This window comes from Musca domestica, unplaced genomic scaffold (assembly GCF_030504385.1).
Source record: "Musca domestica strain aabys unplaced genomic scaffold, Musca_domestica.polishedcontigs.V.1.1 1, whole genome shotgun sequence".
NCBI classification, from domain to species: Eukaryota; Metazoa; Arthropoda; class Insecta; order Diptera; family Muscidae; genus Musca; species Musca domestica.
The window spans coordinates 1,839,309-1,867,017 of record NW_026712114.1 but is presented as its reverse complement, the minus strand read 5'-3'; the positions used below and the strand labels follow the sequence as shown (position 1 = coordinate 1,867,017).

At 36.6% G+C, this 27,709-nt stretch overlaps 2 protein-coding genes across 3 annotated transcripts; one reads left to right on the top strand and one right to left on the bottom strand.

Moving 5' to 3' along the window:
* The first annotated feature begins 16,774 nt into the window (after positions 1-16,774).
* Positions 16,775-18,330, top strand: LOC131807003 (putative nuclease HARBI1). The gene is made up of 4 exons (XM_059132039.1): positions 16,775-17,206; positions 17,262-17,700; positions 17,759-17,903; positions 17,969-18,330. Exons 1-4 carry the CDS (start codon positions 17,097-17,099, stop codon positions 18,328-18,330), a joined length of 1,056 nt encoding a protein of 351 aa, XP_058988022.1. The 5' UTR covers positions 16,775-17,096.
* On the bottom strand, positions 18,324-19,822 carry LOC131807062 (uncharacterized). 2 transcript variants are annotated; one of them, XM_059132106.1, is made up of 3 exons: positions 19,541-19,822; positions 19,284-19,470; positions 18,324-19,226 (listed from the first exon to the last, which is right to left on the bottom strand). In XM_059132106.1, the coding sequence occupies exons 1-3, from the start codon at positions 19,552-19,554 to the stop codon at positions 18,408-18,410; spliced, it is 1,020 nt and encodes a 339-aa protein (XP_058988089.1). In that variant the 5' UTR covers positions 19,555-19,822; the 3' UTR covers positions 18,324-18,407. The 2 variants fall into 2 exon arrangements, with proteins under 2 accessions (XP_058988089.1, XP_058988084.1); XM_059132101.1 differs by lacking the exon at positions 19,541-19,822 and having other exon boundaries at positions 19,284-19,519.
* Positions 19,823-27,709: the final 7,887 nt, after the last annotated feature.

Here is a 27,709-nt window from a genome sequence, read left to right as displayed (position 1 = left end):
CAAAATACGCATTTAGAGTTCGTAATGGGAACTACAGTCTGTGACATAAAATTGTCTATACAGGTCCAGGTCTTCGTATAGGCTCCATATATCAGTACCTCCCTATATTCTGTATTTTGACGAGTTTTGGTACAATACCCACCGAAATTGTTTGAGACGCATATTTGAAGATCGTAATGGATGCTACAGCCTGTGACAGAAAATTGTCTATGCAAGTCCAGGTCTTCGTATAGGTCTGATGTAACGGTACCACCTCCCTATGTACGGTATTTTGATGATTTTAGCTACATAATTCACCGTTTATTTCAAGTTTTGAATTTGAATATGGTAATGGCTTATAACAAACAATGCCTATGTAGGTCTACGTCGTTTAAACCTCAAAATAACGGCTATATTCGGGATTCTTAAAATTTTAACAGAATTTGTTAAAGGATTTTATTTTTCGAAAAATTCCAAATTCGTTGCAAATGGTGGAGGGTATTCAAAGTTCGGCCCGACCGAACTTCCTGTTTTTAACTTGTTATTATTTATTATTACTATTTTTATACCCTCCAGCTTGGAATGGAGGGTATATTAACTTTGTCATTCCGTTTGTAACATCCCCAAATATTCGTCGTAGACCCCATAAAGTATATATATATTCATAATCAGCATAAAATTCTAAGTCGATTTAACGATGTCCGTCTGTCTGTTGAAATCACGATATAACCCACATTATTTGACGTAGAACGCCAAAATTTAGAAGAGCAATTTGTATTGTGTCTAGGATGGTTGCTATAGAAAATGAGATATATCGGTCCATGTTTTGGCATAATCCCTATATAACGGTATTTCCCGATATTCGGTATTTTGATGATTTATGCCACATTTTTTCACGGATTTATCTGAAAATTGGTATTTGTAGGTCATAACGGATCCTAGTTCGTGTGGCGAGGCATTGCATATAAAGGTACACGCTTTGGTATAGCCCCCATATAAAGTTACCTCCCAATATTCGGTATTTTGATTATTTTTGCCACATTTTTTCACGGATTTGTGTAAAAATTGGTATTTGTTGGTCATAATGGGCTGCAGCTCCGGTGGCGAAACATTACATGTATGGGTCCTCGATTTGGTATAGACCCATATAAAGGTACTTCCCCATATTCGGTATTTTGATGGTTTTTGCCACATTTTTTTACTGATTTGTCTACAAACTTGTATTTATCATAATGGGTCCTAGTTCATGTGGCGAAACATTGAAGGTATAGGTTCACGTTTTGGTATAGTCCCCATATAACGGTACCTCCTGATATTCGGTATTTTGACGGTTTTTGCCACATTTTTTCACGGATTTGTCTAAAAATTTGTATTTGTAGGTCATAATGGGTCCTAGTTCGTGTGGCGAAAACTTGTTTGTATAGGTCCAGGCTTTGGTATAGCCCCCTATAATGGTACCACTCGATATTTGGTATTGGGATGACTTTCGCCACATTTTTTCACAGATTTGTTTAAAAATTGGTATTTGTAGGTCATAATGGGTTCTAGCTTCTTTGGCAAAACATTGCATGTATAGTTCCAAGATTTGGTATAGCCCCCATATAACCGTACTTCCCGATAATCGACATGTTAATGGTCTTTGAAACATTCCTTCCCAGATTTGTCTAGAAATTATTATTTTTGGTCTAAATGGGTTCTAGCTCTTTTGGCGAAACACTGTATGCATATGTCCAGGTTTTTGTATAGCCCTCCCCTTCGGTATTTTGATGATTTTTGGCACATTTTCCCATGACTATGTCTAAAAATTGGTATATGTGGGTCATAATTGGCTCTAATGTTTTCTTTTCCCTAAGGTGGAGGATATTAAAAATTTGGCACGGCCGAACTTAATGTTTTTTTACTTTTTTCACCTACTTCTGTCTGTAAAAAATGTACCTTACTCCAAAATTTGTAAGGCAAATATATAATTTAAATTAATTATTTCAAATTAAGCAATTCTTCATAAATTAACAATTAAAAATGTTAACCCCCACCCAACACCACACTCGTAATGTGAACATACCATTCCTGTTTTCGTTTTTCTGAAATTACTCCACATTTATTTAAGCGGAAATGCATTAGTTCAGCGAGCAATTAAATGAATGACAATATAAACACCGACAACAAGAACGACGACAGCAGGAGCAGCAAAAGCTAATAACAAAGTCATGACTTCGTTACTGAATGCCTAGAAAATTCCAATTCCAACATTATGTTTGCTTATCATCTTCATAAACACATAAACAACACAAAAAAGCAAGGCAAACAAACAAACAAACATCTACGCACAATTTGCCGTGTGTATATTTGCACATATGTTCGCCAACGAAACTTCATAAAAATTAATATTTCTTTTCGAAATCAAATTGGTAAAGTTTTCGTATAAATATATATGGGGAAAATATGTTCACCTCTTCCATACGCAACATTATAAATTACCCCGGTTAGTATGCAAACTTATTTGCGTAATTGTCGGAAAGGGTATTACGCAGTGAAGTGATGAAATGAATTAATGCTTAAGAAATACACACAATTCGGATAAGATGGTAGGGTTAAGGAAGGGTTCAGAAATAGCATAGAAATACCCCGATGTGGAATATTCGATCAATGCGAACTCTGCTTTTGTTTTGTGTACGATTTGGGATTTTGTTGAAATTTATTCTTTTGTTTGCGGTACCAGGAAGATTGTAATAAAAATTGTCCCAAAATCCTAAAACATATAACTGATACTCGCGGAACGAAAACGTTGATCTTGGGTGAGTCGCCCATATTTTTCAAAATGAATATAAGATACTACGGTCTAAGACAGAAAATTGCCTGTGCAGGCAGGTCCACGTCTTCGTATATCCCCATATAACAGTACCACCCGATATTCGGTATTTTGGTGATTTTAGCGACATTATTCACCGGAATTATTTCAAATTTTGTAATTGAAGTTCGTAATTGATTTTACAGCCTATGAGAGAAAATTGTCTGTGCAGGTCCATGTTTTATAACCCCCATGGTACCTCCCTCCATTCAGTATTTTGATGATTTTAGCTACATTATAAACAGATTTTTTTTTTTTTTTCAAATTTCGCATTTGAATATTTTAATGACTTTTTACAAAAGTTGCCTACGCACGTCCATGTCGTCGTATACATACGGCTACATTCGATATTTTTAAGATTTTAACAGAATTTTTAAGAGATTTTATTTTTTTATGAAAATTACCAAATTCGCTCCAAATATATATACAGGGTGAAATAAAAAAAAAACTGCAAAAAAGTCAAACACCATAATTTTTAAATTTTTTCAATGTTTTTACCTAAAAGCAAAAAAATGTCGGAAATAGCATCAAATTTTAGAACAAGTTTAGGTTTGTTCGAATTGGTCACTTTTGGCACGAATCATGACATTCAAACGGCTAATGAAACCATCACATGCTGCCTGAATGTTGCTCTGCGGTATTTTGCTCCATTCCCTACGAAGCGCTTGTTTGAGGTGATCGACACTTTGGTATTTTTTAGTGCCAACCTTGCTTTCCAAAATACTCCAGGCACAGTAGTCCAACGGATTGGTATCCTGTGATTTTGGTGGCCATTTTGCGCTAGAAATGAAGAAAGGAACCTCATTTTGTAGCCGTTCTTGGGTAGCGCGTGCTGAGTGCGATGCTGCTGAGTCCTGTTGGAATGTCTAAGGTCTGCGGCCAAAATGTTAGTGTACCCAAGGCTTTAATACACCATCTATAATATTTTTGCGATAATATTAACATTTATTCTGATACCACGGTCGATTAATACGAACGGAGAGCGACCATCGGCTGTTATGGCGGCTAACACCATCACCATGGCCGGTGCTTGAGTTCTGGTGGACAACCGAAAGTGCACATTTTCAGCTGACCTCATTGTCAATCGTGTTTACGATCATTTTGTTTGTTTACAAACTGCTGCACAATGAATGTTTTCTCATCGGAGAAGACCAAATTCGGCAGTTCAACACTTTCGGCCTATCGAAGCAACTCTTTAGCTCTTTTGAGTCTATTTTATTGTATTGCGGTGTAAGTTCTTGCACTTTTTGGAATTTCAATGACTTTACCTCGAGCACATTTTTCAATATTTGCCGAATGGAATATTGCGATATGTTCAGCTCACGAGCTCACCATACACTTGACAGCAACGATATTTGGCACGGGAGGACACATAAAAACACCTCCGCAAAAAATATAGTGGAAATCGTAAACATTTAAAATTTTGAAAGTGAAAATATTTTGATGAGTTGACCGATAGAAAAAAGTATGAGAAACCTTCAAAACATCTACGGCCAGTATGGGGGCATACGAAACTTGTAGTGAAAGTTGTCATAGACAGAAATTGGTGCAGAAATGTTTATACCCTACACCACATAGTGGGTAGGTAGGTATTATGTCATTGTGCATTTGTATGTAACAGGTAACAGGTCGCACTTCGGGATAAATGCGCAACAAATGGCCAATATACGTCGAAATGACTTGAATTTTGGCACATCCACTCGAATTCAGTCTAGAAGCAAGCAGATCAAATGAAAATCGGTTCGGATATACCTATGGCTCCCATATATATGTCTCATCCGTGTTTAAATTCATTTGGTGTTTAAGTACCTCATATCCGTAATATGCATTCGACAACAATATTTGGTACCAGATATCAGATACAGCCCAGAAATACCTCTGCAAAATTTTATCAAGACCGGTTCAGATTTTGATATAGCTCCCATATATATATCTTCAACCGATTTTGGGTAAATTGTGCACCAAATAGCCAAATAGCTTCCATATATATTCTTAATCCGATGTATGTATGTCCGTCTGTCCATGTTAATTTGGCCAGAATAAAAGCCTATTGCTTTTGGAGATGATCGCATAATACATAGGAAGGAGATGTTAGCTAGAATGCTTATATCTCAAGAATGGCTAGATAGAACGGACAACTACTTTCGTATGAAAAAATACCAACATTACTTACAGGCGATATCCGAAATACACAAAAGGCGAACTTGTGGCTTTTTATACCCTACACCATACTATGGAGGGTATATTAATTTTGTCATTCCGTTTGTAACTCCTCGAAATAATCATGTCAGACCCAGACCGGAATCGTTTTAAGTTTGGAATTTGAAATTCGTAATGGATACTACATCCTAAGTCAAAAAATGAGCCATGTAGGTCCTCGTCTTCATATAGCCCCATATAACGGTACCCCCCAAAATTCGGTATTTTGATGATTTTAGCGACACTATTTACCGGGATTATTTCAAATATCGCATGTGAAGTTCGTAATGGATACTTCAGCCCATGTCAGAAAATTGTCTGTGCAGGTCCACGTCTTCGTATAGCCCCAATATAACGGTACCCCCCATATTCGGTATTTTGATGATGTTAGCTCATTATAAACAGATTTTTCTTCATGTTTCGCATGTAAATATTGTAATAACTTATGACAAAAGTTGCCTATGCAGGTCCAAGTCGTCGTATAAGCATTCGGTATTTTTAAGATTTTAACAGAATTTTTAACGGATTTTATTTTTTGGAAATTGCCAAATTTGTACCAAATGGTGGAGGGTATTAAAAGTTCGGTCCGGCCGAACTTACAGCTTTTTTACTTGTTTATGCTGATTTCGTTGACGAATATAGCCAAATATCGTAGACGAGCAAATCATATAGAGTCTAAATTTGGAGATACAGAGGGGCCTCTTGCTTTTGGAGATGATCGCAAAATATCTAGGAGTACAAATGAACAAAAAACAGAAAAAATTCCTGATCAAACAATTAAAGCCAATTGACACGCCTGGGAAGAGAGTTAAGGACAGGGAAGAAATCTAACATTTTTGATGACCATTGGATTATATTTAGCTGTAAAATGGACCACAACAACTAGCACAACGACGGAGTACGTAAATATTGGGCTAAGGATAATATCTTGGCAGTGCTCCGTAACATAATTTCAAAAGCGAAATCTTCCAAAATAGATTTGGACATAAGGGGGCTTCTAATATATTGTAGTGTTGTAGGGTATCACATGGTTTTTTTTTTTTTTTTTTTTTTTTTTTTTTTTTTTGTTAAGAATTGTGACACCTAACCTTCTCCAAAAACTACTAGCTATCCAATTTTACCATAGCTCACTTAAAATTTTTTGTTACTTTCCATACATATTCATACCTACTATCTTTTGTATTGCATTGATTTTTACGCTCTACATATTTGCCAACATCGTCCCTTCCTTTCCACAGCGTACTTCTTCACAAAAGGAAATTGATAGAATATTTTCTATGAACACTATTTATGTTACAAACTATTTAATTTCCTTAACTATGATTTCCGTTTCGACGAAATTGAAGAGTACTCCACTTACGACACACAAAACTGTAATTTTCTTTCAATTTGTGGAAATGTGCGGAACACAAGCTAAATTACTGCAAACTTTGTTTAGACAAACATGTATCGTGTAACCAACCATAAATTTTTGGTATACTTTTGCAAACTATTAATTATTATTTATTTATGCACATCGAAGTATCGGGTATGCAAGCACGTCTGTTTTCCAAAAAAAAAAAAGGAAATGGAGCGATATAAAAGTATGGTATAAGAGTTTTTTTCCTAAAGTCTTAAGTGAAAAGCCAAAGTTTTACAAAGAATACATAACATATTCAATAGATATGTGACAGCAAAAAAATAACTAGAATCTATAAGAGGAGAGGTGGGTATACATATATGCATATGGCATGTAAATTCTTGCACATATTGAACGTTTATAAAGTTTGGAGAAATTTCTGCCAATATAAATTGATGACAAACACGCAATATTATTTGAATAAGGCACTAAAGGGAATATTCGAAAATTTTGGAAATATTTTATTTGTATGAATTGCGGTAATAAAAAATATATTTTATACACACATTTTTGGCAGATATAATGTAGTCTATTATATTTAGTAATTAAATGTTCGATCGAACTACTTGATATATAGTTCCGTGGACTACGGTCGTTTGTATGAAAACTATGTATATGAATGATATAAAATAATAATTAAAATTGCGGTTATTCAAAATTTTGAGCGATTATGGGGGGGGGGGGGGGTTCCGAAGGAGTTGGACAATATTCTCCATTTCGTACCTAAGTCCTAAATGTGATATAAATATTATAAGAAGCCAGATTTGAACTATATCGACCAACTACTTCACTTTATATGAGGTATGTTTTTTTGGAAAATGCTGAAATGTTAGTACCAGTAGCAGATATAGGGGAAGGAATTATTCCACTTCATCTACAGGGTCATCTACATCTACAAAATTGGTCATCCTGTCGCGATAACGCTCCTGATTGATGGTAACAGCATGGCGATTTTCATTTTGGAAGAAAACCGGCCCAATGACAGATGGGTCCGTCGAATATGGGCAAACCTGTATTATTAATAACAAGTTAAAAAGCAGTAAGTTCTATACGACGTGGACCTACATAGGCATTGTTTGTCATAAGCCATTACCATATTCAAATTCTAAACTTGAAATAAATGGTGAATAATGTAGCTAAAAATCATAAAATATCGTATATAGGAAGGTACCGTTATACCGGAGCTGAGCGAAGATCTGGACCAGCATATACAATTTTCTGTCACAGGCTATAGCACCTATTACGGACGTCAACTACGACATCTCAAACAATTTCGGTGGGTATTGTACCTAAACTCGTCAAAATACCGAATATAGGAAGGTACTGATATATGGGGCCTATACGAAGACCTGGACCTCTATAGGCAATTTACTGTCACAGACTGTAATTCCTATTACGAACTCTAAATACGTATTTTGAGACTGCTCCGGTGAATATTGACGCTAAAATCATGAAAATACAGAATTTTGGAAGTACCGTTACATGGGTGCTGTACGAAGACGTGGACCTACACAGACAATTTTCTGTCATTGACTGTAGTTTCCATTACGAAGTTCAAATACCAAATTTGAAACAATTCTGGTGAATAATGTCGCTGAAATCATCAAAATACCGAATACAGGGAGATATCGTTATATGGGGGCTATACGAAGACGTGGACCTGCTCAGACAATTTTCTGTCTTAGACTGTAGTATCAATTTCAAACTTCAAATACCAAATTTGAAACAGTTTCGGTGAATAATGTCGCTGAAATCATCAAAATACCGAATATCGGGAGGTACCGTTATATGGGGGCTATACGAAGACGTGGACCTGCACAGACAATTTTCTGTCATAGGCTGTAGTATCCATTACGAATCTCAAATACCAAACTTGCAACAATTCTGGTTAATAATGTCGCTGAAATCATCAAAATACCGAATATAGACGATGACCAGCACAGACAATTTTCTGCCTCAGGCTGTAGTACTCATTGCGAACTTCAAATACCAAACTTGCAACAATTCCGGTGAATAATGTCGCTAAGATCATCAAAATACCGAATATCGGGATGTTCCGCTATATAGGGGCTATATGAAAACGTGGACCTACATGGTCCATTTACGAACTTAACCTGCCTACTGGCAATATTAACATTTGTGCAAAATTTTAGCCTTCTATCTCAATTCGTTCGAAAGATAGCGTGATTACAATAGACAGACAGACGGACATGGCTAAATCGTCTTAGAATTTTATTGGAGAGTACAAAATGTAAAAAAAAATCTAAACTTTATTTCAAATTTTATGCTAAAAATTTTAAATCAAAACGTTAACTTTGTGTGGGGGAGGTACGAATAGGAGTGGCCAGAAAAATTCATATTTCTATCAGTTCTCTTGTTAAGCGAAAACATTAAATAGAGTCGCATGATATGAGAGATAGTAGTATTTAAAATTGCTATCCTTTCGGTGAGGAGGTAGCATAGTCTGTGTTGGATAGAAAAATTGAGATGTCTGAAATTTAAAGAGAATCGGATGCTGATTTTGCATATTATGAGCGTTTTGTTGTTCAAAATGTTGACCCCTCTGAGGGGGAGGTACCAGTAGGGTTAGACCGATACATCCGTTCTTCGCACCAGATCTTGTGTTATCAAAAAATGTTGGGATATGTGAAATTTGGGGAGAATTTAATGATTACTTCACCTTTTATAAGAGATATAATTATTCAAAATTTTAGCCCGTTGTGGGGGAGGTACCTTTTGTCTAAAAAGACCTAGGGCCTAAGTCCCTGTAGCCATATGGCTAAGGGCATTATTATAATTAATCTGATTCGCAAGATCCTTCGCACAACATTTATAGCCATTACATAAAAATTTCCTTCGGATTTGCAAAAAGCGATTTTGTTGGTGGCAACAAATGGAATTAATTTGGGCTTCAATGGCAAGGTATGGCTAGGCCATACAATTCGGTATTATTTAGTAGAAATTTTCAGATGCAGTTTCATAACCCTCTCGGGCATAATCCATACTGGAATGGGGATTATTGAACCGGATTTTTCCAGCCTATGTCAAATTTGTTGAAAATCCATTCAGAGTTGGATATAGTTCCCAAATTGTGAGTACTGTAAAGCCATGATACGCATTCAAATAAGGTTCATAGTTGGTATGACGAACTTCATGCTCTACTAAATACGCATAATGGTGTGGGGTGTCATATTGTCGGGCACGCCCGACTTTTGATCCTTCCTTACTGGTTGAATTTTTACAACACTTATTTTGGTATCAGAATCTGAAAAGGAACAAACTCGGCAGTTTCCAAAGAAAAAATCCTTTAAACATTCTTTTAAAATCTTACAAATACCGAATGAGCCGTTATATTAGGGTCTATACGACGACGTGGACAGGCACATATGCTGTAGTATTTATTACGAATTTCAAATACTGAATTTGAAACAATTCCGGTGAATAATGTCGCTACAATCATTAAAATACCGAATATAACTGTACCTCCCGATATTCGGTATTTTGATGATTTTAGCGACATTATTCACCGGAATTGTTTCAAATTTAGTATTTGAAATTCGTAATGAATACTACAGCCTATGGCAGAAAATTGTGTGTGTAGGTCCACATTTTGGTATATCCCCCATATAATAGTACCTCCCTATATTGATGATTTTAGCTATTTTATTCAACGATTTTTTTTTCAAGTTTTGTGTTGGAATATTGTAATGGCTTATGACAAAAGTTGACTATGCAGGTCCACGTCGTTAATTAGGACCTTAAATGACGGCTACATTTGGTATTTTTAAGACTGATATAATTTTTAACGGATTTTTTTTTTGAAAATTGCCAAATTCGTTGCAGATGGTGGAGGGTATTCAAAGTTCGACCCGGCCGAAATTACAGTTTTTATTAATTGTTTCTAATTAGATATTTGCAAATTTCCGTTACTCCTCAAGATTTGGTTTTCCTGGAAATTCGTAGTTCCAGTGTTTCAAAAATGATATGCACTCCTTGATTCAATTTGTGTATTTGCACTCAAAAACAATTTTTTTGTATTATTTCGAAATGAGTGCCTCATAGTCCTTTTAAAAGGATTAACCAGGTTCCATAATAATCTATCCAAAAAAAAATATATATATTTTTATACCCTACAACACTATGTGTTGGGGGTATTATAAGTTTGATTGGGCCAAAAATTATGTAACACCTCGAAATATTGGTTTCCCACATAGGAAAGTATATATGGATCATCCTAGCTCGCCGAGCTGAGTCGATCTAGCTATGTATGTCCGTCCGTCCGTCTGTCCATGTTAATTTGTAATCACTCTACAGGTCGCAATTATGGCCCGATCTTCACGAAATTTGGAATGGACCAGAATAGAACCCTATTCCTTTTTGAGATGATCGCCAAATGTTTAGGGGTTGAAATGGACCAAATACTGAAAAAATGTCGGATTTTGCAGTAGCTATAGAGGTCGCAATTATAGACCAATCGACGTGGAATTCAGCATGTAGCTAGAGTTTAGGACGAGGAAGAAGCCTACCAATTTGGGTGGTCATTGGATAATATTTAGCTGCTAAAATAGACCATATATTTTGTGTTGAAAAAATTCAAAATTTTTCATTAAACCGCGAATATTTTAAATCCCGGCGAAATCACAAAGCCATGAGAAGGTTACTTCTGACCTTTACATTGATGTTAACATCCAACAAATCGGATATAAAGCAAAATATGTGCGATATATATGTCTATCAACGAAGATATACTTGAAAGATCTCTTATATGTCGAGAACGGCTGAACTGATTTCGACAGTTCTCATTAATTCAGAATGGCCTCTTGGCAGGAAAGAAAAAACGTCTAAAAAAATCGCATAAAAATATCTCTCTAAAGATGAAAATATTGATTTTGTAAAATTTTCTCATATTTTTTCAATTTTGTCATATTTTTGGCATATTTTCATTTTGAATTAAACATTTGGTAATATTTCTACAGCTAACAAAACTAAGTATTTAGGATATCAGGATATCATATACAGATCGCATTTATGGCCCGATCCTTACGAAATTTTGCATGGGGATAAGATGAGGGTCAGAGTAGAAGCCTACTCTTTTTGGAGATGATCGCCATATATTTAGGGGTTGAAATGGACCAAAAAACTGCAAAATTGTCGGCAGGTCGTAATTATCGCCCGATCCTCACGCACATTTGAAAGGGGGTTACCGGACATTGCAAAAGCCAAGCAGTTTTGAATGGCCATCCAAAAATATTCAATGTGTGAAATAGTTTGCCAACTTTGGTAGACAAAATACGAAAATGTCCATTCCAGAGACTTTTTCGAGAATTCACAAATACACTTCTAAGAAATTATAGGTCTTTGGGAAATATTGGTTCCAGATCTAGGAAGACCATTTAAGTGCAACATCTACCAATAAATTGAAAATGAGCAAATTAGTTTAAGTTGCTATTATTCGAAAATTAGAGAACGAAACCTGATGGTTTTCTTTTATAATTTGTCACAATATCTTGTGGAATTCTTTCGAGTATCTCGCCTATATAAAATGTATCGTTTATTATAGTGTTGTAGGGTATTCAACGGTCGGCCCCGCTCGACTGTAGCCTTTGCTTACTTGTTTGTTAATAATCTCAACATCACCTGGGGTTTCCGTTCTCAGCTTTAATAAAAACAACCAAATGTCCATGCATTTTTCTTCTTTCTTCGCATTTACATTTCGTTTTCTTTTGTTTTAATTTTCAAAGGCAAACATCTTTTTCTTTTGCTTTTTCATACTTAAGCTCTGCATGATTTTCATATTCGCGACAAAAAAATAAATAAATATATTTCGTAAAGCATATCTTTCAGGGCATTTGCGATATAACACAATTGCTGTTTTTTGTATTGCATAAACCAAGGTGGTTTTTGAGCATTATGCCGATAGTGTAAGCAAGCCGGCAAGAAGATAGAAGTAAAGAACTTCGCTGAAACAAAACGTGTTTATTTTCATATTCATTTCTATAATGGGTTTTTGTCGTCATCATCGTCGTCTTCTTGCTTTTCTTGCCGTTTGCCTGTCTCCCGCCCAGCGACTTTTTTACGTGGCAGCTAAAAGGCATGTGAGACAGGTAGTTGCTTGTGGCGTTTAAGGCTTAAATCACACTTCCTTTTCATCATCAAAAGGATTTGCAGGAGCTCAGACTAATGGTCCCTCCCATATCAATGCTGCTGGGCTTCTTGCGATGTGAAGCTTACTGCGGCTGACTGGATGGCGGAATGGATGAAGATTTCTGCTTTCTGCATCTAATAAAAATATTTCATTTGGCCATAAAGAAGATGGCGTTTATATTTATTTTTATGCGATGTCATTTTCTTGGTAGTTGTTGTTTTTGTTGTTCTTTTTGTGCGTTAAAGGTAAATAAATTGCATGAAATATACGACACACTTGTGTTAAGCTTATTTGAAAATTTACTGACAAATTTCAAAATCATGTAAATCGCCTTTTCATGTTGATTGTCAGGTAATCGAGGCGATTAGTTATGGCTTTCATTTCGGTGACATAAACAATGTGCAAGAGTCGAGGATAGCTCAATGACTGTCATTCATATAATGTGATTTACGGGGTGACAGTTATAAATTTTAGGATCGTAATTTTTCGCGAAATAAATCGTGGTAATAAAATATAAAATGCTAATTTTTTAATATTTTGGTAAATTTGCGGCACAAAATTAAGGAAACGTTAAATAATGAAATATGCTATTAATTATTTATTTGGTAATTAAGTCACTCACATTCGTAATATGCGTTCGACAACAATGATATTTGGTACGACATATCGTATAGAGCTCAGAAATACATCTGCCAAATTTTATTAAAATCGGTTCAGATTTGGATATAATACCCTGGCCACCTTGCGGTGTCTTTGTGCATTAGTTTGTAACAGGCAAAAGGGAACGAGGTAGACCCATAGTTCCTTTTGATGATCTGCATAAAATCACATTTTGAGTCGATTTTTGCATGTTCGTCTGTCCGTTCGTCTGTCCATGTATTTCTGTAAACAAAGTACAGTTCGCATTTATTACCCTATCCAGATGAAATTTTGCACAAATCATTTGTTTGGCCCAAGGACGAACCCTTTTGAAATTGGAGATGATCGGTAAAAATTTAGATATAGCTCCCATATATATCTTCGTCCGATTTGCTTTAATTGTCACCAAACGTGTAATATAAGCCCGAATAGTATGGAATTTAGCACATACAACCAAATTATGCCTGAAAATAAGCATGCCAAATTAGATGGAAATCGGTTCAGATATAGCTATAGCTCCCATATATATATTGTCCATCCGATTTGTTATTTTTGTCCTCCGCAGCCGTAATATGCTCTCTGTAACAACAACAATCTGTAACATTTAGAGAAATTTATCAAATACAGCTCAAAAATACACTTGCTAAATTTTATCGAGATCGGTTCAGATTTGGATATGTAACTTCGTCCGATTTACCTTTTATTAAATACAGCTCTGAAATATCTTTGCCAAATTTTATCGAGATCGGTTCCGATTTGGATATAGCCCCCATATACATCTTTATCTGATTTTAAATTAATTGTGCACCAAATGGGCAATGCAAGTCCGAATTTAAATGATACAAATGCTTCGGCATATTTAGACCTTTGAACTTTAAATTATAATTATAATCATAGCGTGTATGTTGGAATTTTCCCATAAAAACTTTTAATTGCTATGCGGAGCTCTACTAAATTAGCAAAGTGGTGTAGGGTATCATAAAGTCAGCCCGCTCGAATTAAAGACTTTCTTTACTGGTTTAAGAATGTAAGAGATATTGAATAACAACATAATATAGACCAAAATACTTATATATAGGAGCGGTCGCAATATAAGTCATAATATGACCCAAAATTAATCCAAATTGGACGAAGTATAATGGTTCGTGAAGCATTTACATTAAATTAGACACACTAGACAAAGGTATTTCTTAGCCGTATCTCATGGTACAATAAAAAGGTAAAGTAGAGCTACCAGCTGATTAGAATTTTTTTCTAAGTGTGCCCGACTTCTGTCAATTTTGTGTATGTATTTATTGTTTTGAAAAATAAAAACAGAATATTTTCAAAATCAATTATAGGAAGACGCGTAAATTACGAGACGCGCATTATAGCTATTCGCCAGTTTTGACATGGAATTGAAAAGTAGAACTGTTTTGATTATATTTTTGAAAAAAAAAAATCCAGGCATTTAATTCATTTTTCCCGCTGATTAACTGATTTTAAGAATGAGGAAAAATATTGAATAAATGAAAACAACTTGTGGCATGAAAATTTGACAGGAAGCGGGCATAGGCTCAGGGCTGTATTTCTGTAGTTTTACTAGGCCGTTCTACCTCCTTATTGTACCATGCCGTATCTGATATGATACCAAAAAATATTTTTATAGAGGACATATTGCGTCTTAAAAGGCCTAAGCATTAAATCGGTTGACATATATAACCGATGAAAACTGCAACCATTTTCAGACTGCTGTCATTTCTAAGTCACTCGTTCGACAGCTGTTAAAAATATTGCAGTGACAGCTCATTATATACATTTACAAGTGTACAAAGCATTTTGGTGAGAATTTTCCTGAAAAAAAGTTATTCGTGATGGAATTCAAGTGTGATAGTGGCTATCGTTAGAGCACTCCAGCATTTAAATGTGAATAAATCTTTTGTGTCTCGTACCATCGCTCGTTACCGTGGTACTGGTGGCGTAGCCCGGCTTCAAGGAAGTGGACGCAAGAAAACAGCAACATCAGCAGAAATGGTTCGAAAAGTAATAAAGAGACTTGATCGAAACTCGGGTCGAAGTGGTTGAAAAATGGCTCGTGAGATGAACACATCACAATATTCCATTCGGCAAATATTGAAGAATGAGTTCGGGTTTAAGCCATTAAAATTCCAAAAAAGTGCAAGAACTTACACCACAACGGAAAGAAAATATACTCAAAAGAGCTAAAGAGTTGTTTCGCTTGGTCGAAAGTGGTGAACTGTCGAATTTGGTTTTCTCCGATGAGAAAACATTCGTTCTCCAGCAGTAAACAAACAAAATGATCGTGTTTACTTGCCAAAAAGTTCAGCTAAAAATGTGCACCTTCGGTTGGCCACTAGAACTCAAGCGTCGGCCATGGTTATGGTGTGGGCCGCCATAACAGCATGGCATCAGAATAAATGCCGAATATTATGACGTTTGACCCATAGCAAACTATGGGGGCTATATGATATCGTGGACCTATATAGATAATTATCTTCCAAGGGATAAAGTACTCACAAGGAACTCCTTGTGTTGATTTTCAGATAATTTCATTGGAAAATATGGCTAAAATCAACAAAACCCCGAATATAGGGGGGTACCGTTATATAGGGGGTATACAATATTGTGGACCTATATAGACAATTCCCTTTCAGGGGGCAAAGTGCTCACAAAGAGCATCTTGTGTAGAATTTCAGACAACTCCGTTGAAAAATGTGGCAAAATCATCAAAATACTGAATATCGGGGTATACCGTTATTTGAAGTTTGAATTCAAACGTGTTTCACTTTAAACTTCATATACCAGTAAGACCTTTTGCGTAATGCAGTTAAACTTATCAAAAAATCCATCAAGTGAGTGAGACGATAGACAATTTTATACTTCAAGGATTGTCATTTATCCAATTTTCTAAAATATCAAATTTGAAACAATTCTGTAGGTAAAAATGACTAGGATTATCAAAATACCGCATATCGGTGGATATCGTTATATGTGCGCTATAGCAAAACGTGGAACTAAATATTTAATGTCCTGCCACCGGACTAGAACCCATTATGACCTACAAATACCAATATTTGGACAAATTCGTGGGAAAATATATCAAAAGTCAACAAAATACCGAATATCGAAAGGTACCATAATATGAGGACTATACCAAAAGATCGATATATCTCATTTTCAATACCAACCATCCTAGACACAATACAAATTGTTCTGCTAAATTTTGACTCTCTACCTCAAAAAATGTGGGCTGTATTGTGATTTCAACAGACAGACGGACAGACAGACGGACGGACAAACAGACAGACGGACAGACAGACAGACGGAAATCGTTAAATCGACTTAGAATTTTATGCTGATTACCGTTATATGAGGGCTATATGAAGACGTGGACCTACATGGCCCATTTACAAACTTAACCTGTCTACTGCAAAATCAAACATGTGTGCAAAATTTTAGCATTCTCTCCCAATTCGTTCGAACGATAGCGTGATTACAACAGACAGACAGAAGGACGGAATTGGCTAAATCGACTTAGAATTTAATGCTGATTGTGAATATATACAGCCTGTTCCACGATCTCGAAAGAAAATTTGTGCGAACGAAGGCTACTCACTCACTTTCGCATAAGAATGCGTTCCACTAACTTTCGTTCTTTCTTTCGCATAGCCTTACGTGATTCAGTGTTGCAAAATATTTTTTGGCAAAATTAATCGCGAAATAAGGCAAAAAAAAGCGCCAAATGTCTAATTTAAACGCGAAAAAGCAGCAGTGGCTCTGTCTCAACTGACAGTTCAGTTGTAAACAAACAAATTGTAAATAAACAAACAAAATAAAATTTCTAGTGATTGAGTTCAGATTATTTGTGTTCTTAAAAAAGAAAAAAAATGAATATTTCTGTGGCCCTGTTTTTTATGGATGATGAGGAGGAGGTACAAAATGTGCCACGGAGGCATTTAAGAGATGCTTCGAATTTATTTGAAGTACCTAACAACCAGTAAGTATGATTGTATTTTTACATTTTTGAAATAATAAAAAATGATTTTTTCTAGGTTTGTGGCCAATTTTCGTGTGTCGAAGGAAGTTTTTCGGGCTCTTTTGGATATGATGGAAGAGAAGTGGGTGGCCGGTTGCAGAACTACCCAAATCCGCCCCGATTTAAAACTTGGCACATTCTTGCGGTTTTTGGCAACAGGAAGCTACCAACAGAATCTAGGGAACGAAGCCTTGACTTCAACAGCGAAGTCGACAGTGAGCAGAACCATTGCGGAATGTCTGCAGATTTTTGAGGACCACATTTGCGGCCAATGGATAAAAAAGCCGACACTTACAGAGGAACGCAACACAATGGAGGCTTTCTATGAAAGAACAATGTTCCCTGGAATTGTTGGATGCGTTGATGGCACGCATATCCGCATCAAGTCACCAGGGGACGAATTGAAAGCCCTTTACTATAATAGAAAGGGTTATTATAGTATAAATGCAATGGTGGTAAGTAAATACATTTATCGTAAAGCGATTTTAAAATTATTGTGTTTTTTCGAATTAGATATGTGACCATAAAATGCGTATAACATTTGTCGACGCTAGACATCCCGGAAGCAACCATGATGCATTTGTATGGGAAAGGAGTGATCCAGACAAGTGTATGCAAAGGGAGTTTGACAATGGAAAACGAAACTTTTGGATTCTCGGTGAGTAATTTGTATACATCTTATATCATAATACATCAATTACATTTGTGTTTTCTTTTTTATAGGGGATGGAGGATACAAATTGAAGCCCTTTCTTATGACGCCTTACCGCAGCCCTAGAGATGTCGCCGAGAAAAAATTCAATAAGAGACATGCTAGTGCGCGTAACGTCATTGAAAGGTGCTTTGGGGTCCTAAAAAACAGATTCCGATGTATCATCGGATCTCGGGGCCTTCATTATGACGCTGCAAAGGTAGTGCAAATTATAAATGCATGTTGTGCGCTGCACAACATGTGCATACACTACCGATCTGAAGAGCCGCCAGGTGATGTTATTGATGATGATCTGGAAGACGAAGTGGATGACAATAATGATCTTGAAAGCAGAGCTGACGCAATAAGGAGAAAAATTGCAATAAATTTGTAAAATTAAAAGAATTTTTTATTAAAATAAAATAATATAAATTAAAAATTAAAAAATTAGTTTAAATTATTATAAAAGGACTATAGTGAATTGTTTTGTGAATTGTTTTGCAAAAAAGTTGATAGAATTGCTTCTATAGACTTAAGCATTTTTGTTTGGGCCTCGGCACAATCTGCCATTCTCTCTGCAGCGTCAGCCATCCTTTTGCTTGCATCTGCTTGCTCCTTGGCTATTGCATTTGCCTGCTCGACCAGCCGCAATTGCCGACGGATAAGAGGTATTTGCTCTCCGACGTTGGAACGTTTTTTTGCTGATGATGTGGATGGAAAATTATGTTGTGATGTGCATTTGAATGGGGGTGATTTCTGCACGGTTTGATGTTCCATGTGTTGACGAGGGGACGTTGTTTGTTTACGTTGGTGTTGCTGTTGGGTCTGTGTTTGTTGTGTGTGTGCTGACTGTGTCTGAGTTTGTTGTGTGTGTGCTGACTGTGCCTGTTGTTTTGCAGTTTGTGTGTAGAAATGGGGTGAGATTTTTTGTCTTTTGGCTGGTGGTTGGTATTGTTGAGTTGTGATGGTACAGGTTTTTACGTTTATTTGTTGTTGTTGGGTATGTGATTCTGGGGAACTGAACTGTCTGGTAGGTGTTACCACTGCTACGGTCTTGGATGGTCTTGATGGTGTGGTATCCAATGCCTCGAAGCAGTAATCTATTTCGTCCGCGTAGCCAAAAGTTTTACCACTTGGTGCTGCGGACTTCGACAAGAAGAGTGTCCGGTCAATTGCTGTTTCCAGTTCCGTTAGGCACTCAAACCGGTATAAACCACCACCGGTACCTTGCAGCCCTTTTTTATTTTCCGCAATTTTCTTTTTGGTGCGGGACTTTAGATCGGCCCACGTCTGTAAATAGTAATGCCGGTCAGACAAATAGATCGTAAGCCGAGTTTTCTGACTTACCTTTTTCCACTCTGCAATTGTGCGGGAAGGAGGACCCATGGTATTTAATTTAAAAACTAACTTCTTCCAGTGGTCCTCCAGGGATTGCCTGCTGCTTCCAAAAATTGGCACTCCTCTGGCAAACTCGGGATTCTCCTCCATATACTCAACTAGTGCCCGCAGCTGTGTAGTTGATGATTTTTTCGTGCTGGAATTGAGAAAATAAAAAAATATATTTATTGTTCCCATAATAAATTGGATTTATTATTTTTACTTACATTTTTGTTTCCATTTTCAATTAAGCAATGTTTATGTTTTAAAACAGATTTTCATTAATTGTTATCGTACGACAGCAAACACACAAGTGACTGATTTTGACATTTGTGTTCGCATGCGTACGAAAGAAAAAAGATAGTGGAACGCAAAATTACACTGAAACGCTTACGTTTTCGTTCGCATTGATTTTCGTGCAAATTTTCGTTCTGATGGATTTTAGTGGAACGGAAATCAGCTGTTTGTCGTGTAAAAGTTGTGCGAACGTGTTCTTTCGATATCGTGGAACAGGCTGATAAATTAATTCAATGTTAATTTATTTATTTTTTTAAAAATTTGTGATTGCTGCTTACTGCAAGCAATCACGTCTTTATTGGTTAAGGTTCCGGACTACAAAGTAAGTGATGAAATAAAACTACCCTAACTTATACTTTGGATTCATGCACCCAGATGATACTGGACACCTGCTCGTGTTGGCGATGGAATGTTGCTGTCTGCCTGTTGGATGTTGTTGTCAGTGTTTCGGTGGGAACTGCAGTGTCAGCAAAATGACACGCTTATACTTTGGTTGATGAATTCTTTGGGTTGCTAATGTTGAATTTGAATATGTCTGGTGTTAACTCCTCCCCTCTTAAATACAATCGTCCCGATTGTTCAAAATGAATGAATATTGTAAATGCTGGATGTTTTAGTTTCTTTCGAAGTTGTAGGTAAATTTACTTCCGCAATCTCTATTTCATCTCCTGGGGCATCTTCGATTTTCAGATTATTATTTTCGGAGTTTTTTGCATATTTTCTTCTCAGTGATATTATTGTTATAGTTGTAAGGATTATTGCAGAAACACAACCGATGCCGACTGCTAAGGTACCTTTGGTTTCCATAGATCGTATTCGTTCGATGTTCTTTACGTTCAACTGTTTAAGCAGCTCCAATGATATTACTTCTTCTAATTTGTCTTTTGGACCTTTTGGTTGCAAAAAGGCGTGAAGAGGTTTATTGGCACTTATTCCTCTTGAACTGTAACTGTGGCCATCGATTCTTATAGTGACGTTGAAATGTTTGATGAGATAAGTCCCGTTTAAAAAAATCTGCTCGTTGTCTACACTGATAGCGCCTTGATATTGGTTCAGCAAGATCTCTTCAATTGTTGGTATGTGTTCGTTGTTTATTTGGGTGCATTTCCCTACTCTACTTTTGAACAAATTAGTTATACAATTATCATTTCTTAATGAAATAAGCTTATCTCTATTACAAATTGTTATGTCGTAATTACTTTTACATTCTGTTTTTATTCCAAATAATTCTTTATTACATTCCAAAATTTTTTCGTATTCAATTTTATCAATTACATCTCCAGTTTTTATAGGTTTTATGAAATATACTTTACAAACTTCTTCTTGAGTTACAGGGATACTAAGGATGTACAAAATTTCTCGTTTATTTGTAACAATTTTTACGGATCCAAAAGTTAATAGTTCATCTATCGAATAAGTAGGAATATTATATTTTTCAAAAACAGTGTTTATTTGATCGATTTCGATTTTAGAAAGCAGAAATGAATTGACGATATTAGCTTTAGCCCACTGTATTGCAAACTCTACGTTTTGTAACTCTTTTTCAATAAAATTAAGTTTTCTTTCGATTTTGAATACTACTTCATCGTTCCACCCTTCCCTTTTTATTATTTCATTCGTCTTATTAGTTATTTCGGTTATTCTTTCCGAAATTAATTGGTTTATTATCAGCTGTCTATTGTTATTTTCCAAAATATTGCCAATTTTCTGTTCTAGGATCTGAAAATCATGACTATCTGGACTGCCTGCAATCCACTTCCAAGCACTTCCTATGAAGTCTATCGATCTTTTCTCTCTGTGCGGCATCAGACGGTCTAATAGTCCATTGATGTCAATTAATTGTTGCTTCATAAATGGACGGAGAGGATGGTCTAGGTTCACGAATTTGTCTAGAATGTGTTCGGTTTCACGAGTGAGGTTTTCATACTGTTCAAGATCTATTGAATGAATTACTTTAAATGTCCCGTTCTGTTTCCTTGCTATTCCATTATGAATTGAAATGAGTCTCGCGTTCGAGTAGTCGAGGATGCTGAAGTCAGCCAGGGTGTTTCCAGGAAACAATCTGTAAAATTTAGGATTTTATTAATTTCTAATATGGCTTTTGTGAATCACCCTTCCGCTTTCGGTCAAAACGGTGGTATTCCGGTTTTCCTTAACTATTTCCTCTTTGTAACGGTCGCTTAGTTTCGTTCCTAACCTTTTGTTGTTGCTTACATAAATTAATTGTCCGGGAATATAATCCTTAACTGGTCGTTTCTTTTTGTTATGATACGTCAAGTCGTTGGCCTGTTTCTGTCTGAGTTTGTCAACAATATTCCGTCTGGTAGTCTCTATGTCTTGTGGATAAAAGTCAATTGTGCGTCCAAAATACAAATCAACAGGTCTTCTATTCACCGTGGAGTGAATCGAGTGATTGTATTCATTAACAGCCCTCTCCAGTAATTCCTCAAAATTCCTGGATGTTCCATCACTTTTCAAACATCTCATTATCTCAGCGAGGGTAGAATGAAAGCGTTCTATCTGTCCGTTAGCCTCGCTCCTGTAGGATGGGGTCGTAAAAATATTTATTCCTAATTCGTCCTTCATCATGAATAATATCGAACTGGAATTTAAAGACGGTTCGTTGTCCATTACCACATTCTTCGAAACTCCGTAAGAGAATAATAATTCCCTCAGTGGTCTTCTAATAGCCTCAGTAGATCTTCCGTCTAGTATTTTCACTTTAACGTACTTTGAGAATTTGTCAATGGAGGTCAGAACTAATTTCCTATCTGTAGAGAATATATCAATATGAATAGTATGACCTGGGTAATTTGGAATAGGCGTCTCACAAAGGTAAGGTTCATTGGGATGTCTCTCGTATTTGTTTTTCTTACACGTCGTGCACAGTTTTATAATTCGCTTTATTTTTCCCGACATCCCCGGAAAATAATAATTTTCCAAAATCTGTGTTTTTTTCTCTCTGTCGTTCCTATGGGCTCTATTGTGGGTATCAATAATTATTCTTTCCTGGTCATTTTCTGATAATATATCTTCTACTACCTTCTGAGTAAACCTGCATTTGTACTGGCTAAAATGGAGTGGATAAATGTTCTGAATTTTTCCCATTATTTGTTCGGGTGCCTTGATTCCGTTAATTACAGACGGGTTCAAATACCTCTTCAAGATTGTTTGAAGTTTTCGTTCGTCATAATGTGGTTCAGTAATTGTGTGTCGGTGGATGCTTGGGAAAACAACATTGAACTGGTACGTTGATGTGTCATCCACACTTATGAGAAGCTGGTTCTTGAAAACATTAATGGGTGACTCAACACTGGGTATAAGGGTCTCTGGTGAGCTCTCCGCACTATGCTGTGTGGGAGTCAGTGAATTAATCGGAGTAATAGCATTATTGTCCTTCTGTACCGTTCTAGACAGAGCATCTGCTACAACATTCTGTCTTCCGGGTTTGTACCGCAATTCGTAATTATATTCCTCCAGAGTACATTTCCAGCGTTTCATCTTCGCATTGCTATTTTTGTTACTAATGGCGTAAGTGAGGGGTTGGTGGTCGGTATAAATTATAACTTTCTTCGATCCGTATAGATAATTCCTCAAGGTAGTGAGGGCCCATATGATGGCCAACATTTCCCTCTCATTTGTGGCGTAATGCTCCTCTGTTTCATCCAGAGTTCTTGAAATGAATGCAATTGGTCTTCCCTTTTGACTCAACACTGCTCCAAGAGCGACACTGGAGGCATCCGTCGTTAGGTCAAAATCTTCTCTGAAATCTGGATACGCAAGTATCACATCGTTTGAAACCAACGCATTTCTTAGCTCGTTGAAAGCTTCTACGGCGGAAACATCTAATGTCACCGGAATTTGACTGGAAGCTGTCTTTGGAATTCTGCCTTCCTCCCCTCTGAGGAGCGATGTCAGCGGCTTTGCTACATCGGCATATCCCCTTACAAACCTTCGATAGTAGCCCGAGAGGCCAAGGAAAGAACGAAGTTCCTTAAGTGTCTTAGGAATCGGGAAATTAAGAATGGCTTCCACTTTCTTTGGGTTGGTTTTTATACCATCCCTCGACACAATAAATCCCAAAAATTCCACTTCTTGTTTAAAGAATGAACACTTGTCCAACTGGATCTTCATATTAGCGGACTCTAGTGTTTGGAAAACTTTCTTTATGTTCTCGGCGTGTGACTTCTCGTCCTTGCCAAAGATGATAATATCATCGATGTAAACAAAACAGATTTTTCCAATCAATTCTCTGAGTATATCGTCCAGCGTTCGCTGAAATATTGCTGGCGCGTTCCTCAGGCCAAATGGCAGTCTCGTGAACTCGTACTTGCCATTGTTGATTGAGAATGCGGTTTTCTGTCTATCCTCCTCCCGTAGGGGTATTTGATGGAAACCGCTTTTAAGATCAATGACCGTAAAATATTGATTCCCCCTAGGTTAGATAGGACTTCCGTCACCTCGGGAATCGGATATTTATCCGGTATGGTGACGGCGTTGAGCTTTCTAAAGTCAACGACCAAACGATATTTTTTTCGACCAGAACTGTCCTCCTTTTTGGGCACTACCCAAATAGGGGAGTTGTATGGGGATCTGGATGGTCTTATGATGCCATCCCGAAGGAGACGACGAATCTCTTCCTCCACGACATCTTTTAATGCCATTGGGTAAGGATAACTTCGCGTATAGATTGGAGATTCGTTTTCAGTTCGGATTTCTCCAACCACAACAGAGGTGTATGTTAATCTCTCATCCGGATCTGAGAACAGGTTCCGGTGCTGCCTTGCAATATTATTGAGAGAACTCCTCTGACTTAATGATAGATGATCAGCCTCCAGCTCCAGACTATTAACATTCTGGGATATTCTCTGTCTAATGGCAATTTTCTTGCCACCTCTTACTTGGAAATAATCTTCGGAAGTATGAATTACTGCCGATAATTCCTTCAAGCTGTCATTCCCCAAAATCCCGTCGAAAGATACCAAACCAGGTAGAAGGAAGAATTTTAGTGGGACGTCATTGACGCCGAACATGTTAAGAAGAGTGTGGTGTGAAACTTCCACATCGCCGCCTACAGATTTTACGCTAAACCTATTGTCATTCAACTTGGGTCTCAGGACCAAAGTTGGTCTTATATAATTTTTACTGCTTCCTGTATCCAATAAAAAGTCTAATGTCTTCCCATCCCTCGTTTTGACTTGAAAGTATGGCAACGAGGAACAGTTTAATCTAAAAAATTCATATCTATGAAGTTGGCTGGAATGTCATCGGGGTTACGTTCCTGGTAATCGTCCGGTATTATATCCTGTTGTCCGTAATTCCCTGTGTCATTTTCGTCTACTGGCTGATAGTCACTGTTGTCTCGGTAATCGTCGATATTTGGGGATTGGTTCTCAATATCTGGGTATTGATTATCCACGTTTACATGAAAATTACGCTGAATCTTATTCATAGGAGTCTGTACCGAAAACTGGGCAGGTCTTTTAAAATTCTGGTTCTGTTGGGGTCTTACTTGTATTGACCTGTCAATATCCATGGGTTCTGGCTTACTCTGGTTATTGTAAAATTGTGAGGGAAATTGCCTAAATTGGTTCTGAGGAAAATTCTGGGTTCCCGTATAAGGACGAGTGATTTGGTGTCCTCCCATCTGATTTCGTTGAAAGAATTGCTGAGGACGATGAGCAAATGGTTGTCCCCCAAACTGAGGACGCTGATTCTGCATATTCAAATTGTTCGGAAATGGAAAAGCTGGGGATACTCTAGGCCTATGAGTCGGAATATTTGCCAATTCTGGGTAAAACTTCGAACCAGTTGACATCCTCAATGGTTCCTGTCTATGGCCTCCCTTCTGGGCATAATCTCTCCGAAATGCCATATTGTCTAGCTTCAAACAAAGATGTAGAGCCTCTGGTAGAGATGTAGGACCCTTGACACTGAGCAGCCTAGGAAGGTCGCCGTTCAGGCCTCTTATGAAGGTATCAAGTGCCTTCTCTCTATATGTATTCGTCATGGCTCTGAGACTACCGTCGTCCAATTCCAGGCAGGAAACCTTATCCAAAATTAGAGATAGTGTTTGATAGACGTCCTGATAGAACTCTGTGACACCTCTGTGCCCCTGACACAAAACATTCATTTGGTACTCTAGTGTACCTATATCTCGTTTATCCGCGTAGTGCACCATCAGACATTTGCGTATTTTGGCCCAATCCAATGGAGTCCTATAGGATTCTAAAGCTGTATCGGCATCACCTATAATTTTCGTACGAATTGTATGCAAAATTGCGTAGTATTTCCCGGTACCACGAAGTGATGAGTATAAATCAATCACCCTTTCGACTGATTTCCTCCAAGAGCTGAATTCTCCGGGTTTTCCCGAAAATTCCCTCAAGGATTTCACTATATCTGGAACTTTGTCCAGTTCCTCCAGTCTCGAGGAGACTGTTCCTACCGGTATGTCACTACCATCGTCAAACGTTTCGTCTCGTCCGGCCAAAAGGTTTGTAATCATTCGTGTGATTTCATTTCTTTGTCTGTCCGTGAGTGCTGAACTACCTGATGTAAGGGTGTTTGCCCTTGTTTGAGTCTCCATGTTATTTGAAGATGGATTTATCGTAATTCTATTTAATTTTGCGGCAATATCATCCACTGATTCTAACATTTTTTCTCTTTATCAAAAGGAAAGGTGGAGCTATCAAAGTTACGTTATTTATCAGTATTGGGAACAAAAAAATATTTCATAGGTAACAAATAACTATAACTATAAAATGTTAGGAACTAAATTTGTTCTTAATTTGAATTCTTAAAGTTATTCTTACAATAGCAGCATCATTAGAATCTGGAGTAGCATCCTTCTAGTACAGATGAGATGAGATGAGATGATCGCTTTTCTTAGTCCTTTCAAAGTTTTCAAAGTTTTGTTGTGTCCGATTTTTTTCACTTTTATTTATAAATTGTTAAAATATTTAATATTGTTCAGACAATTTTTTTATTTTAATTTTATTTCTGTCTTAACTTTATTTTTATTTATATTCATTCAAACTTATTTAAATTGCTTTATTTTTTATCTCTTTTTTTTTTAATTTCTCACAATTGTTTCTCTTTTATTTCTCACTTCATTTAATTTACTTTGCATTTAAGTTTTCACAAGTTTTTTTTTTTTTTTTTTTTTTTTTTTTTTTTTAAGTTTTCATTTTGTAATTATCATTTTAATTTCCTTTATTTTGATACTTTTTTTTATTTATTTTTTTTTTTTTAATTCTCACTTTTTATTTAATTTAATTTACTTTGTTTTTTAATTTTTCAGGATTTTTTTTTATTTTCTTTAATAGTTTTTCATTTTTCACAATTCTTGTATCAATGTTTTTATTTTACTTTCACTTTTTTTTTAAAATTTTTATTTGTAAACTACCGTAATCTAGTGATCCGCGTCGCGGGCTTTAGGGGCTGTAACATAACGTTACGTCCTTTTCACAATTAAGTTACTGGGGCGCCACCTGAAGGCTTGACTTTTGTCGGAAATCCTTTCTTCGGGTTTCGAGTACCTGTTTAAAAACAGGTCCCTGCTCTCGGGCGCCAATTAATTCAATGTTAATTTATTTATTTTTTTAAAAATTTGTGATTGCTGCTTACTGCAAGCAATCACGTCTTTATTGGTTAAGGTTCCGGACTACAAAGTAAGCGATGAAATAAAACTACCCTAACTTATACTTTGGATTCATGCACCCAGATGATACTGGACACCTGCTCGTGTTGGCGATGGAATGTTGCTGTCTGCCTGTTGGATGTTGTTGTCAGTGTTTCGGTGGGAACTGCAGTGTCAGCAAAATGACACGCTTATACTTTGGTTGATGAATTCTTTGGGTTGCTAATGTTGAATTTGAATATGTCTGGTGTTAACTTATATACTTTATCGGGTCTACGATGAATATTTAGGGACGTTACAAACGGTTAATATACCCTCCTTTCCAAGGTGGAGGGTATAAAAATACTATAATATGTTATGTAAATTTTGGCCAAACTCTACAAAGTAAATTAATTCTAACAATACGTATAGAAGGTTTTCAACAGGACAGCTCATTTGATACGCAACATATACTTAA